Source organism: Anthonomus grandis, chromosome 13 (genome assembly GCF_022605725.1).
Source record: "Anthonomus grandis grandis chromosome 13, icAntGran1.3, whole genome shotgun sequence".
NCBI lineage: Eukaryota > Metazoa > Arthropoda > Insecta > Coleoptera > Curculionidae > Anthonomus > Anthonomus grandis.
This window is the reverse complement of record NC_065558.1, coordinates 2,932,134-2,948,272: the sequence shown is the minus strand read 5'-3', so window position 1 is coordinate 2,948,272 and position 16,139 is coordinate 2,932,134. Positions and strand designations below refer to the sequence as shown.

The 16,139-nt window shown below is 28.9% G+C and overlaps 1 protein-coding gene across 1 annotated transcript in view; it reads left to right on the top strand.

Moving 5' to 3' along the window:
* The first annotated feature begins 2,543 nt into the window (after positions 1-2,543).
* LOC126744060 (protein Wnt-6) overlaps positions 2,544-16,139 on the top strand; it is a 45,279-nt gene continuing 31,683 nt past the window's right edge. Inside the window, exon 1 of the mRNA XM_050451389.1 lies at positions 2,544-2,738. Coding sequence (XP_050307346.1) covers positions 2,677-2,738 — 62 coding nt within the window. The 5' untranslated portion in view covers positions 2,544-2,676. The remainder of the gene's footprint in view (positions 2,739-16,139) is intronic.

Below are 16,139 nucleotides of genomic sequence, written 5' to 3'. Positions count from 1 at the left end.
TTTATTATTTAAATTGATTAATAGTCTTACACCTTGACTTTTATTGGAATTGAGCAGTGATCTTTGATTTTATACACCTGGACTGTCTTATGTTAATTTCAAATTTGATAAGCAGTAGAATTGATTAGTGGCCTTTTACCTGGGATACCTTGACTATTATTCGAATTAAGCATTAACTATTTACCTTAGGCAGTTGGGCAGTCTACTATTGATTTATTATTCAAATTGATTGGTAGTCTTTCACCTTGACTATTATTAGATTTGACCAGTAATTCTTTACCCTGGACAATATTGATTTGTTATTTGAATTGATCATATAGTTCACCTAAGACACCTTGACTGTTTTTGGACTTAAGCAGTAACCTTTTACCTTAGACAACTGGACTATCTACTATTGATTAATTATTAGAATTGATTAGTGGCCTTTCACCTCAGACACCTTGACTATTATTAGAATTAAGCATTAACCATTTACCTTCGACACTTGAATTATCTACTATACATTTGTTATTTATATTGATCAGTAGTCTTTTACATAAGACATTTTGACTTTTATTGGAACTGACCAGTAATCCTTTATATTACAAACTTGGACTGTCTATTATTGAGTCGTTATTTGAATTGATTATTAGTAGTATTCGTTCATATGAGACTCCTTGATTATTATTTGAATTGAGCAGTAAGTCTTTACCTTACACAACTGGAATGTTCATCTTAGGCATCTCTACTCTTTTTTGACTTCTTATTACAACCGTCCACTAAGCCTTACACATCGTACTTTCACTTTACTTATCTTGGACTCAATCATTTATAGAAAATTTATTTTTCAGCACCTTCAGGTAAATAAATTGACAAGTGGAAGGTAAGCCCTAGTTCTAGAGGCGAGAAATTACTTCTTAAGACGGTGAAATGAATATTGATCTACCGCATTAAAGATCTATAAGTTATCTCTGGTAGAGTTAACATAGCAAATGCGAAAGTAGAAATGGTATAGGATGCGAAGAATCTCCAGAAGGATAAAGATTGCTACATGGAATGCGCAATGTATAATGCTAAAACCCATAATCTACTACCTCCATCCTTTAAAGGTGCAGTAAAAGCATACACTTTTTTTCAGACCACCTTCAGCGTATCTACTTGATCTAAATATCATACAAGTATATGCATCACAAGCAGCAGACAGAGATGATGAGACTGTCGAAGGATATCACCAATAACTTAATAAAGATAAGTATAACATTCGTCTTCTTCTTTCTTGTCCCCTGAAAAGTTCCCTCAGGAGACAGGTATGGTCTAAGCTGTTTGGACTATTCAACAAATTACAGTATCTATTACTAAATAATGCGCACTAAAATTGAGTGTGTGACTACTATAGAACAAACCACCTTCTAATGGTGAAAGGAAGTGATCTGGGAATGGATCTGGAACAAAATGAATGGACAAAGAACAATCACGTGTTGACTAGGTGAAAGGTGACGCGAAAGTCCGAAGTTACATTAACAGCAGGCGACTTCAATGAAAAGGTAGGGTGTCAAAAGTCTTGTGGGCGGATATGGATTGGGAACTAGAAATGAGAGAGGGTAGCATCTCATATGCTTCTGTTAGGAACAGTTTATCAGTACAGTTTAACAGAACAGGATATCAGATCGACTTCAATCACGTCAGTGAAACCCTATCGGGGGTTAACGCTCAATCCTATCACATCTTAGTGGTAATTAAGCTGGTGACCAAACTAAATTTAAATTAAACAAAACATTAAGAAATGAAAGGATCCTATATTAAACTACAAGTACAGGCAGCCTTAAGAAAAGACATCGGAAACTTGAGTGAACCCGTAATAGGCGCAGTTGCTAAATGGAAGGAAATAAAAGATCGAAGAGCTGTTGAAGTGACAAACAAGGAATGAAGGTCGGAAGAAATCATTCCAATGATGGAAGAAAGAAAGCAACATAAATGCAAGAATCAAAATGAAGGAGAAATATGGTGAAATACACTCAACACAGTATATGATCGACCAGTCAACAGAAATAAGAAGATGAATTGAAGAAGCGCAAAACGCGTTAAATAATATGAAAAATTAAAATCTTAATGAGACTAAAATTAAAGCAGAGTAGAGGCATGGCCCCACAATGGAACCCACTTTGAAGAAACTAGAATCTTTTGAGTTGTGTATATATCGCTCCATTTGTCGGATATCGTGGACTGACCACCTCATCAACGTGAAAGTGATGCAAGCAAATAAATAATCTTCGCCGTCAGAAAAGGAACGAATGCTTGCACACTTTGGACACATGAGACGTACTCTAATAGTCCAAAGAAGAATGGAGTGCAGAAGGGGACCAGGTTGAAGACAAGACTTTTAGATGCATAACCTACAACAATGCTCGGAAAAAGAAGATTGGTGCGCTTCATCCAAAACACCCCCCAAATTCTCCCCAAACTCCCTCGGATGTTCAAAAGGACGAAAAAAGAAGTTCGTATATAAGTCGGCAGTAGCGCAAGCGTTCCGACAGGTTAATAGAGCTTAAGTCGGGGCGTCGCGCCGTCCACCACGCCGTAGCCAGTTTTCTTCGTTATTTCGTTGCGCTCGTGGTTGGTAGCGGTCGTCGTTGTCGTTTGTTGATCGCGTGAATGCGTGATGCAGTGATGGGGCACGCGGCTAAGTGAAGATGCGATATGCGCGCGGTCCTCGTGCCCGTCTGTCTGCTGCTCGTGTCCCCGATTTCCACCACGTCCTGGTAAGTACCCTACCGAAGTAGAACCCGTTCACTTTTGCGACTTACCCCCCCGGTTTTGAGGAAGGCACGCATGCGTGACCTAGTTGCTATTGCATGTGAAAATGGGAGACATTTTTTACATCCCTTAAGTGTCTTAGTAATAGGAGCCTTAGTAATAGGAGCCTAAGTTGTATTGAACTGAAGATATGTTGCTAAGGAATCTTTGGAAATTTTCGAGTTTTCGCAAAAATCCCTATTTTGGAATTTAATTTTTTCTCTGGCTTGGAGGGCACTTAAAAACAATTTCACGATGTGTTAACAGCCATATATATAATTTTTTTTCATTTATTATCAACATATCGACACCTCATAGGCCAAATGGCGTAACCCACAAAAGTTATATTTTACAGGAGGGTCAAAAAACTTAATAAATCTTTGATTATAATTATTTTTAATAGTAAAATTTTAGATTTTTGTTGCTAATTTTGTTAAGAAAAAGTTTTATAAAGCAAATCCTTATAAAACTAATCTTAATAAATAAAAAATTAACAATATTAAAAAAAAGGCGGGTTACATTATTTGGCTTATCAAAAAGTTAAGAACATTATCTGACACTTTTTTAGAAAAATTAAAAATATCAGCAAAACAACAAACACAGATCACTCACTCCTTGAGTTCTTACGCTAATATACATGTGAGCATGTGTGGGTTACGTTATATGGCTCCTGACAATTTTGCGCATTTTTTTTACCTTATTTTTAAATAATATGGCTTACTGCATTTAGCCTTGTTCATGTTAGGTCAATCCTTTAAGAAATAGGGCTACACTTGGGGGATACATCAACTGGCCACTCTTTAAAACGGTTACTCCAAACTTGGAGATTTTATGTTTTTCAGTTTTTTTGATAATTTAGTTTTTCTTGTGGGTTATATCATTTGGCCAGCTAATGTATTTTTCGGAGAAGAATCGAGATATGTATTAATTTCGGCTATTTTGTGGGTTACGCCATTTGGCCTATGAGGTATCGATATTGTAATTTAAATGCATAACTTAAATGGATATGATTCTATTTTTTAATGAAAGGGATTTTTAGAAAGTTATATTTAGCAAATGAAAATTAAGCTGTTCTCATATTTCAGCAAATCAATCAAGTTATTTACCAATTTATATAACAACTGAAAATTAGCAAATTTCCCCCTTTTCTGTAAGGTAAGAAATAAAAATCATTCCAACAGTTGTGTGTTTGGAAAGCCAGTTTCACACTCCCTCTTACCTCAATCATAGAAATTCACGAAATCTTCTGATATTTTCAATATTTTGGTAATAGGGGGGACCCGATTTAAGAAGCATATTCGAGTATAGATCGGACATAAGAGAAAGTCTTTAAAAACTGTTGATCTAGGTACACGTACGTCAAAATTATTAATTCTATAATCGTAAAGAATTAGGTTTTTCTTCAAACTGAAAGGGACAATATAACACTTGGCTGCGTTTATGTTTTTTTTTTTTACGTTTGGTATCGGCTAAACCCTGTATCTTTGTAAGTGTACGATTTTTCGTAGATCGTACACATTTAGGTTATGCATTGAAATCGATTTTTGAAGTTCTTATAATTCTGAGTGAATGTGATTGCTTAAAATATCCCAAAATGTGTTTAATTTTATTAAATCTTCTTTGCTACAAATTTTTTGGACATATTGAAAAAAAAAATAATTTTGACTAGCTGTATTTATTTTTGTTTCTATTCCAGACTTTTAATGCCGGTTTTCTCTAAGTACAATGCCTGTACATTTTTTTATATCAGGGAGTTGAGTAATGTTGATGTTCTGAATTTAACTATTTAGAAAATTGTGAATTTTTTTTTGCTAGTTGAGGTTGAGCGTTTTCTTAGTAAATTAAAGAGCTTCAACTCACTAAAAACAATTAGACTATCTAGAAAAATCATTTTTCTTCTGGATTTTTCTATTACCGTGCAGTTAATTAATACTCTGAAAACATTAAAATAAAAAATTAACCTAACCACCGGCAACTATTTTCATTTGATTTGATTTTCACTCATTCAAATGCCTGCAATTTTTTTACGAATGGGTTGAGTTAAGTTGTTAAGTTAACGAAATATTCTGGAAAAAAATATTTCTGCCTGCCTGGACGAAATAAATTATGCACGTCTTAGTAATGGGAGCTTAAGTCTTTTTAAACTAAATATATTTTGCTTAGGAAAATGTAAAAATTTTTTGAGTTTCTCAAAAAACCCTTATTTAGCAACTTATTTTTTTCCCTTTTAGCTTTGCATTTATAAGAAAAATTAACACAATGAAAATTATTTGAAAAACTACTTTATAATATTTTTTTTATTTATTAAGATGCATTTACTCCATATTTTAAATTACATGCATAACTTAAATGGATAGGATTCCCTTTTATTAAAGAAAATTATTTTTAGAAAGTCATATTATTATTGAATGCTTTTATGTTATCAGATACACCCTGTATGAGTGTTAAAAAAACGATTTTTTGGATATCGGACACATTTAGGTTATGCATTCAAATTGATTTTTGGATTTTTGTTTATTTCAAATGAATGTAATTATTTGAAAAAAAAAAGGTTTCTTTTTTGCTAAAATATTTTCGAAACATTCTTTGCTGAATTAACTTTTGTTCCTGTTTTAAGCATTTGATATTGGTTTTCATTAAGTACAATGCTTGTCAATGTTCTCTGCTTTTAATTCAAAGAGTTGAGCTTGAGCTGGATTACCCGCAGCAATTTTTGCTGATTCTGACTGCGATTAACTATTTAGAACATTCTGAATTTTTTCGTTACTTTTAGATAGCTGATGTTGAATCTTATCATTTTGTTAGTAAGCTAAAGTGTTCCAACTTACTAAAAAAATACTTAGAGAAATAATTTTTCTTTCTTTTTCCTGGATTTTTTGTCTGTGCAGCTTATTGAAAGTATAAAAACTTTTCAAGAAAAAATTTAACACCTGCAACCATTTTTATTTGATTTGATTTTCGTTCACTTAAATGCCTGGAATTTTTTACGATTGAGTTTGAAATATTCTGGAAAAAAATAATTCTGCCTGCATGAAGAAATAAATTATGCATGCACGTGTTTAACAAAACTAAATGCTTGTTCTTAGGTCTCTACTAATTCTGGATTTATTATTTTAGGAACATAGAAACAAAGAAAAAATTTAACTGCTTGGAATCTCGTTCTTTTTCTTGGCGTCCTAGAATTCTTTTTATTTATTTTTTTTATTCATATAACTAAAGCTTAGTTTACTCATTTGGAAATATTTTGAGTGCCATGGAGGGCCTCCATGTGATTAAATTCTTGAAACATTGGAAGAAGTAAATGTTACTGCCTAGAATGATTTTTAATATTTGTTCATTTGATGTTAATATTTATTAATTGAAATGCTTGGACATTATTTGTTATTTTTTATAGAAAAAGTGTAAGTGCTTGGAAGAAATATACTATGCCTTCACACTCATGCATACAATTTTTTTTGTTTCTCTCAGACAGTCGAGTCTGAATCTAGAAGTCAAAAAAAAATAAAACTGTCTGGAAAATGAACAAATGGCATTTTTTCTTGATTTTTTGGTTGTCTATTTGCAAGTTACGTTAAATGTAATTTTGTGGGTTTAATTTATTAAAAATTACAACAGACTGCCCTCAATCATTTTTGTCATTTTTTTTTCAACAACAATAGGTTAATTGACAAGATCCTGGAAAAACATTGATTATAAATTACTTGAGCAATAATTTATACCTACACAGACAAGTGTTATCAGTTTTGACTTAATGGCTTCTCTAATTGCCTAAATGAATTTATTTATTTCTTCCAGGCAGTTAAGGGAATTTAATTTACTCCTTTTTTGATTAATATACTGAGTTTAAGTTTTTTGGATTTCACGTTTTAAATGTCTAAAAAGCTTCTGAATGTTCTAGAATTTAGGAGCTACCTGGGGCGTACTCCAGACTCTCTCAATATGTCTCCAACTGCCATTCTTATGTCATATTATGTTCAATATTGTTAGGACATGAAGATTTTTCTTCGCAAGTACATTGGTTTTAGAGCTATTTGTCAGTTTTCACTTAACAGCTTAAATTGCCTGGAAAAACTTGTTTACTCTTATAAAAATTTAAATTTGTTCCTTTTAAATAATTTAGGTTGAATATGGCTTCGACTACCTGAAAAGGCTCCAACTAAGTAAAATAACAATCGATAATTGATTTTTTAGATTTTAATTTATTAAGGTACTTTAACCGCCTTGAAAGAATACAGAAATAATCTGAGAACTAGGTGAGAAAAATAGTTTTCCATGTTATAGTTAAATTGAAATATAAAATTTTAAAAACACATTTATTTACATTTTTGATAGTCTTTTGGATGTGTATTTTTCCTTTTATAACCTTAATTAATTTCGTAAATTCTTTTTTCTTTAATACTTTTCGTTTCTCCGATATCCCCTTTAATTTCTTTAATTCTGTTGATTTTTCTATCGATAATTAAAAAAAAATATATTTTCAATATTTTCCTAAAAATTTTCATTTTCTTGAGAACCACGACAAACTCTTCTGCAGTCGAAATTACAAAAACACTTATATGGAAAAAAATTGAATGTCTCCACTAGCCCTCCAGATCTCCTGATTTGAACTACTTGGATTTTTTTTCATCAAAGTACATACTAACAAAACAGACATATTATATACCTCTTGCTGTAATTTTTTTTTCTATCCACCTGCAAAAACCTTCTCATACTTTACATACTCGTATTCTTAATACAATAAAATAAAAACAAATCGAAAGAAAATATTCTTGACGCACAATCACGGTTAGGAAAATTTATGTAATTTATTCGGACGGCATGATTGACAGTCGATTATGCCGATTAATAAAACAACGTTTAATTAACATTTAATTACACATTATGTTAATTAATTTGAACATATTTCTTGTGAAACATTATCTAATAATTTACTGCGGTTTGCTGTTAGCATCTGGACGGCTTACATTCATGTTTATTCATGTTGCCGCAGTCTTATTTTATTTATTGCGTGTTTCTTGCATATATTTTTTACACGGTGGTCTCTACTGTATATGCGTGTAAAGCTGAATAAATTTTTAACTAAGTATTTGGGTTAAAACAGGGTCTGGGTCCTTTGGTATAATATGATCGAGTTTTTTGATTTTTCTTTATTGAAATTTTAATGGCATATGCAAATTAAGTTTTGTTGGAATTATTTGAGTTTTTATAAATTTTTAAGAAGAAAGAAATTTTTTTCAGAAACTCGTCAAACCCAGTGAATTGTACAAATTGCAACAGTTTGATCAAAATAAAACAAGTAATAATACCAGTTTTCTTTATTATAATTTATTAAGTTTCTTTGAAGTTTTTGTGGCTGTTACTTAAAAATTATAATTAAAACACCACTATAAAACAGTTTTTTATTAATTTTATATTTATCGAATTTATTTAAAAAAATAAGGAATTGATATATTTTCGTTGCAATTAAGTAAACTTTAAATCAAAGAATGTTTTTAAATTATTAATTTAATTAAACTCACCGATTACCAATAACTCACAAAACCAATTATGACTATCAAAGCGACCCATATTTCAAAAAAATAGGTCGTTCAATGTAAAAGAACGTTATAAAAGCGAGTAAGTGGATGTAATTACGCGCATATGGGTATTAAAGGTAATAATAATTTATCATTTATTCGCATACGCAGCTAGAAGCGGATAGATAGCGAGAGTGGAGTTAATTAATTAAACAAAAGGACCGACTAATTAGTTTTGCATCATGTAAAGTTAATTAATGTACATCGGTTACCGTTTCGAATAAATCGAGCTTAAGCGTATTTTTTTTGTAAGAGTTTGCGAGGTTTTTTCTTAAGGAATTTAATTGGCTAATTGATTTTTGAAGGGCAGCTATAACTAGACGCGGGTGGCCGGCCAACTATCCAATGTTCAAAATAGACGATTGAAAAAAAGTGATTCATACAAGTTCACGGGTTTAATTTTTTTTTGTCAGGACTATTAGGCGCCAAGTAAACACACTTAAGAACTAATAAAGGCGAATTTAAATTTAGGAGCATTATTGAAATTTCTATCGGACGTTGTTTAATGGTTCCGCCTCCATTTACCCAAATAAAAGATTACTCTTGTGTCAAGACGGACTATTTATTATTCAACGGGGAGTATGTAGGCCAAACATTTTTTAATAGTGAGGAAATAGGGCTTTTTTCTTTGCTTTTTTATGTTTAATAGAATATAATTTAAGTTAATTAAATTAAATTCAGACATTTTTTTAAGTACTTAACGTCAATTATTAGTTATATAAAGAAAAACGCAGGAATATCAATTTTTTTCTCATTTAATAATTTTCTAGAGCAATATAATGTAACATGATAAATTCAGTAGCAACATAATAAAATAATTTAATTAATTTTATGGCAAATTTATTTAATCAGTTTCTTAATTAATAGAAAATAAATTTGCAAACAATCATGTATTTTGCAATTCTTGTACCACAAAAAAAAATTAGGAATGACCAAAAAAAACTTATCCACTTTATTGGATTTTCCTATTTTTTTTTATTTAATATTTCCCTGTACAAACTTTATAGAGCTCATTTTCTTATTTTTTTTTAAATACTGATTTATAAACTTAACAAAGGCTACTTTCCTTCAATTTCCTTATTTCTTGTTTTTTTTTTTCGTATACGAGAGTTTTTTTTTGGAATTTCACATAATTAAAATAAAAATTTTGTTTTTTGCGGTTTTTTCATTTTAATTTTTGATTTACAACAATTTCTTTAATTTATTATTTTCAGTTTTTTTTTTATTTTTAGTACTTTGATTAATATTTCTTGTAAGAGATATTTTTAGTTTCCTTAAGATTTTTCATTTTTTAAATTTCTCTCCTTGATTTAGGGAGACAGTAGGAGTTTATTATTCCTTGTCATAATAATTTTCTAGATTTCCATTCTTTTTTAATTTTGTTTCAAGGTTTCTTTGGTTTAATTGATTTTCATAGTTTTTTACATTTAATACTTTGATATCCTTGTTTTATTTGAATTACCATAAATTTTTCTACATTAATTGGAATTCCTTGACTTTGACCATGTCTTTGGATTTTTCTTTACAATTCCTTACTTTGTAATAGGTAATCCTTGATTTAATAAATTTAAGATGCTCAAAATAAAATCTGGAGCTCAAAATAAGCATTGGCTACTTTGAGATGTCTTAAACAATTTTTTGATTTCTCTCGACTTTTTTTGAATTCATTTAATATCAGTATTAACTCTAAGACAAATTAACTAAATGCAAAATTTAAATGGCAATCAGAAAATTTTTTATAAATCACAAGAAACCTTTTTTTTGATACTTAAATTATTAGAAAACTTAACTTTGTTTATTTACTAACTTTTTCACTTCTTTTTATTTTTCTCAATTTCCTGGTTATTTTTTAGTTAATTAGATTTTATTGATTTAGAGGATTTTTTTATAATACTGATTTCTTAAAATTAAGAAATCATGAGGTTGCTATTTGTTTCATAAGAATTTCCTGCATCGCCATTCTCTTCTAATTTCTTTATGGTTTTCTGAGGTATAATTGATTTTATTTTATTAATTGATTTTGATTATCATTATTTGTTAGATTTTTTACATTAAATACTTTTATTTCTTTGTTCTCTTCGATATGTCGTTTTTTTAAAATGTAAATTTAAGGAAAACATTTAAATTAGACCCTTAGTGTCTAGAGGAAATCACAACTAAACCTCAACTATAAACGCCATACTTTGGCTAGATTAAGCCGAAAATTACCTAAAACTGCCTGGAATAAACAAGAAATGACGTTTCACTGTCTAAAAAAATCCTAATATTACACCTTAAGTATCTGGAAGAAATCACAAATGCTACATGGAAAAACCATCTATTGACACCACACAATTCCTAGAATAAACCCAAAATGGCCGTTATAAAACAGGTATTACTTTGAACTGCCTGAAATAAACCCAGAATGTCCATAAACTGTCTGTAATAAATCAGAAATGGTCTGGAAAATTTTAAAAATGACACCAACAGTAACCTGGAAAAAATTGCATCTTAAATTTCTTAAAATAAAAGCAGAAACCTCCTCACTTTGGATTACCCGAAATTGAGTTCTCTTGAGTTTTCTTTGACTTCTTAAGTTTTTCTTAAAGCGTTCTTGAATCTTTTATTGGAATTACTTACTTTAAAATAGGGACACCTTGACTTATTAAACTTAAGATAGTACTCAAAATAAAAGCAGTAGAATACTTGATTTGGTTTCAGATACTAAAAATAAAAATTGCCTTTTTTGAGGTGTCTAAATTGTTATTTGGATTTTCATAAATTGTTACTTTGACTAATTTCTTCACTTAACTTTAAAGTTTCTTTGTGTTTCCTTAATTGCCTTTTAATTTAGATTTCTTTTTATTATTGATTTTTTTCTAAATTGAGAAATCAGAAGGTTTGTTACTCTTTACCGCATAAATTTGTTTGCCTTAGATTTTTTGATGTTCATTGAGATTTTCCAAGCGTTTTTAGTTTTTCTTTTAGAATTTTTTCACTTTGAAATAAGGGATGCTTGATTTTTTAAACTTAAGATAAAAATTACTTTTCTTAAGTGTTTTAGTTTTTTTGATTTTCATAATCTATTTATTTTATTATTTTTTGAATTGTCCTCGAATTTATATCAGTAGCACTTTGGCTTATTTAATTTTTTCACTTTTTTTTTGAGTTTTCTCACTTCCTACTGAATTTTTAGTTTCTTAAATTTTTTCGACTTAAAGGATTTCTTAATCATATTGATTAAAATTCTTTAACTTTCATTCTCTTTTCATGCATTTAAGATTTTCTAGCGAAGTTGTTATTAAATTTAAAAAAAAAATTAAAGAAGAGCCTATTTACTTTCTTTAGAGTGTCCTAAATTTTCGTGCATTTTCTTGACTTCTATTTTCCCTAAATTTCTTTGAGTTTTCTCTTAATTGTTTTTGGGATTGAGTTTTTTTAGGTGCGCTTGGTTATTCTTGAAATTCTTCATTTTAAGATAAAGAAACCTTTAACCACAGTCTAACACCACTATTTATTAAACTGAAGATACTCAAAATGAAAATTGCCCTTTCTAAAGTGTTTTAAAATTTTCATCATTTATTTTATAATTGTTTTTGAGTTTCCCGTAACTATTTTTTAATTTCTCGGAATGCTTTTATTCACTTAATTTATTTTTTTATTGTTTTTTTTTTGTAAAATATTTTTTGTTTTTTCAAATTCTCCTCAAATATTTTCAATTTTTCTTCTGTTTTTTCTTCGTCTTTTCTTATAATGTCTTTTGAAATAAATTTTTTGGAATTTTTGATATTAATTTTTCTTTATTTAGCAACATCTGCTACATTAAAATAAAACATAGTATGGCATTTAATATAATATTAAAAACTAATAAACTAAAATTAAAAACCAAAACAAAACCAAAAAATAAGCAAATTAATATGTTTAAGATTATGCATTCACATATGAGTGAAAATATAAAAAAGGAAGAAAAACAAACATATATAATGTAAAAATAAAATCATACAAATAAAATCTTAAGCTAAACGTAAATAAATAATAAAACATGAGTTGAAATAAAATTTTAAAATATAAAATGAGTTAAAATTTATTAAAATCAGAACACAAACACACAATAAAATAAATAGTAAATAAAACTTAAAATAACATAAAATAATTTAAACCTATAAAATAAAACATATAATGATATAACACAGAATAAAGATAAAAAAGAAAAACACTAAATTTCTAGAACAAATTTTTTCAAGATCCTTTTAAATGCGCTGAAACTATCACAGGATTTATTACTAATAATTTTTTTTCTGTCTTTTTTTTGTGATTTTTTTTTAATTCAATTTTTTCGCAATTTTTGAAAAAATTGAATTTTTTTCTATTAATTCTTTTGATATTTTAATATCTACAGGCAAACACCTAAGTCTTAATAATAATAATATATATTTATTTAGCAACATTTGCTACATACATAACCAAAATATAAATTTTAAAAAATATACATAATACACCTAAATTGCTAAACATTGCATTCCACCTTATTGACGAACTATCGGCAATCGATGATACTGATGAGCACCTCGTGGTAGGCATTGAGTTTCTTCAATTACCAATTACCTTTTCTTTTATTATATCCAGCTCCTTTAAATTTTCTTAAATTTTCAAATAATTTTTTTTCTTTAAACTAATAAAACATTAGTTTCCTTGATTGGTTAATAAGCAGATTTTATGCTATTTCTTTTATATAATCAAGTCTTCTTCAACAAAACTTCAATCAAATACGTGAACTCTTACTATTTCTGAAGCTAAATTCGTCAAATTTACTTTTAGTCCCCACCAGCTATTATACTCACATAACGGTAAAGCAACTGGTACGTCATATGTATAATAGCGTGTTTATTAGCTCAATAAACAAAAACTCACCTACTATCTTCCAAACAACTTTTCGGTTGTGGAGATTAATTAAAATGTCGTGTTGGCCTAAAACACAATGAGGTGTGAGACAGGTGAGAAATGCACCTGATAACCGAAAAAGATAAGAGGGGTCCCGGTTGAAACTAGAGCTTAAAATAAAAATATCAAAAGTCCAATAATAAAAAGGAAATATTTACACTTTATCCGCATCCTGGCGTAACTCAAACAAATTATTCGCAATATTTTGCGCTAATTAGCTTTGGATTACCTGTATAAATATTTTATAGATAGTTTTTTTTTTATTATTATTTATAGCGGCTGTTTCGCAGAGCAGCTTTCAAAGAGCTTAAGTATGTTAAATGGCTTAAGCTTCCCATAATCTTCTATCGTAAGAATCCGGGCACAGGTGTTTACATTGCCGTATAGTGATACTTTATTAATGTTTGGTTTTGTGTTCTGCGCTGATTTTTTACCCGCTCTCTGGGTACTTGCTTGGAATTTATGCAGCAGGCAGGAAATTATTTTATAACCTTGGATCGGAATGTGAACCGATATTATTTGAGATTTTTATTTTGTCTTAATGGTTTTATTGGAATTACGGTGATTAATGCGCCTTTTTTCTTATTGAATTTATGAAATTTTACTTACTCGTGCAAATGTATTTTTTGCTTTTAAAGGTTATAGATTTTACAAGTTTTTTTTAAAGGTATCTTAAATTTTCAATTGTGTGGTTCAGTATAGAGGAACCACTAGAACTACGTTGATTTTAAATGCATTTTTTTTGACGTTGTTTCACTTTTAATGTGCATTTTTGTACGTATCAAACAATAACAAATGTAGTAATTTTATTTTTAGAAAACTATGACAATTTCCCATAGAAAATTTAAAAGGCTATTGCCGTTATCCAGAGCCACCCGTTGTAATAATTTAAAATAAATATGACTTTTATTTGATCAATAATACCAATATAAAAACTATATATAAAATATTCAATAGGCTGTTAAAGTTGGCGCAGTCTAGTTCCAATAGTTACTTCACTAAACCAAGCTGTAAGAGAAATAAAAAAACTACCGTAAACAAAAACTACGAGTAAGATTTCTCAAAGTAAAGAAAATTAAACCAAAATAGCTTATTGAAAAAATATCTTAAGGGTATCTATGCGGGTTGACGGTGTTCCACATATTGTACAAAAGCAACATTCTGCTTAAGTAATAAATATTCTTTAAACTTGGCTTTAAATTTAGTTGCCTCAAGGTTAAGAGAATGAAAAACTACATTAAACTAGGGAACTCTGATAATAAGACATCCTTAACTTGTACTTATTGTCGTGATACATTGGATTACTAATAGTTTTTATAAGAAAAGTTCATAAATAAAGTATTCGACGATCACCTATTTTAAGTCAGTTTATTTCGTTATAAAAAGGTGACGTGATCATATTTTCTTTTACCAAATACAAACCGCACACAAGCATTTTGAAACCAAAACTATTAAAATTACTTAATATTAAACTTTTGTATAGACTACGCCCAAGCAGCACAAATTTGCTTGAAATTATCATATAGCATTATAAAGAAACCTAATTGTCCTTAAACTTAATCTTATAAGCATTTATATATCGTGAATAAGCTCAAATAAGGTCCACGCTAATAAAATGTTTTTATTTCATTAAACTTAGTTTTATATAAGATTATAAAATCGATTCCAGTCCACAATAAAGTATTTAAAAAATAATTTTATCAATGGTTTAATATTGTTTTATTACTAACTTTTAAGACTTTATAAAATATAAATATTTCAATCAGCACAGTTTATATTGGGCTGAGATTATTTTATGACACTCATAGAGATTCATCGTTTCGCTGATTATTATTCCTGTAATGATTATTTATATGTATATGGGAAAACATTACTTTAGGGTTCTCTGGGCGAATATCTTCTTGCCCAACGAATTTTACCGATATTATGCATATTTGCATCTCATTTTTGATGCCCCGTAGGAACATTAAAAATTTTATATGTAAAAAGAATTACCTAAAATTAAGATTAAAAAAATGGCCTTTTTTTACTCAATTTTGCTCTACATTTATACTATATACATAAATAAATTAAAAATATCATAAACTGAATCGTAATATAAGTATGTTTTTCTTAAAATTGCATATGGATCATTTTTAAAAAATAACGAAAACTGAGTATTACATTGGAAAGTTTACAAATAAATTACTTTTATAATTTATTTTGGTGCAAATATACAAATTATATTCAAATTATTTTATAAAAATTATTTACCCCTTATATTTTTCGAAAAAAATATTAAAAATGACATGGTAATAAGATTTGTCAAACACGGTAATGTACAGATGACATGGTAATGTTAAATTGGTGTCATGGTAATATTCAAAGATAATAAAATTTGGAAATGTGTCGTTTTTTCTCTTTAAAAACTGATTTTTTTAGATTTAGTTATTAGCAGTAAGTATTTTTTCCACTAAGTAACAAAAACTACAAACATATCAAAACAAGTGTGCTGCTTATTTATATACATACAACCAAAAATTATAATTCATTTAAATACTTAAAAATAAAAATTGCACATATAAACGACACTAAATATGTAGAAGAAAATTAAACCAATTCGTCTATAACTTTAGACTCCGGAACAATGAAGAGTCGGGCAGAGCTTGGCACAGGTGGCGCGGACAATTTATAACAAATTTCACTACACGGAATAAATTGGATGTCACGCTTTTTTGGCCAAAAGAATTGTCCAACTTTTCTGTCCATAAATTGAATTTCCAAACACTTACGCTTAAGAGATAAAACTACTCCCGGATACCAGAAATCATTAAACAGAACAGCCACCCACTCATTAGATTTAATGTGAGATTGATTATCTTTGTCCTCTTC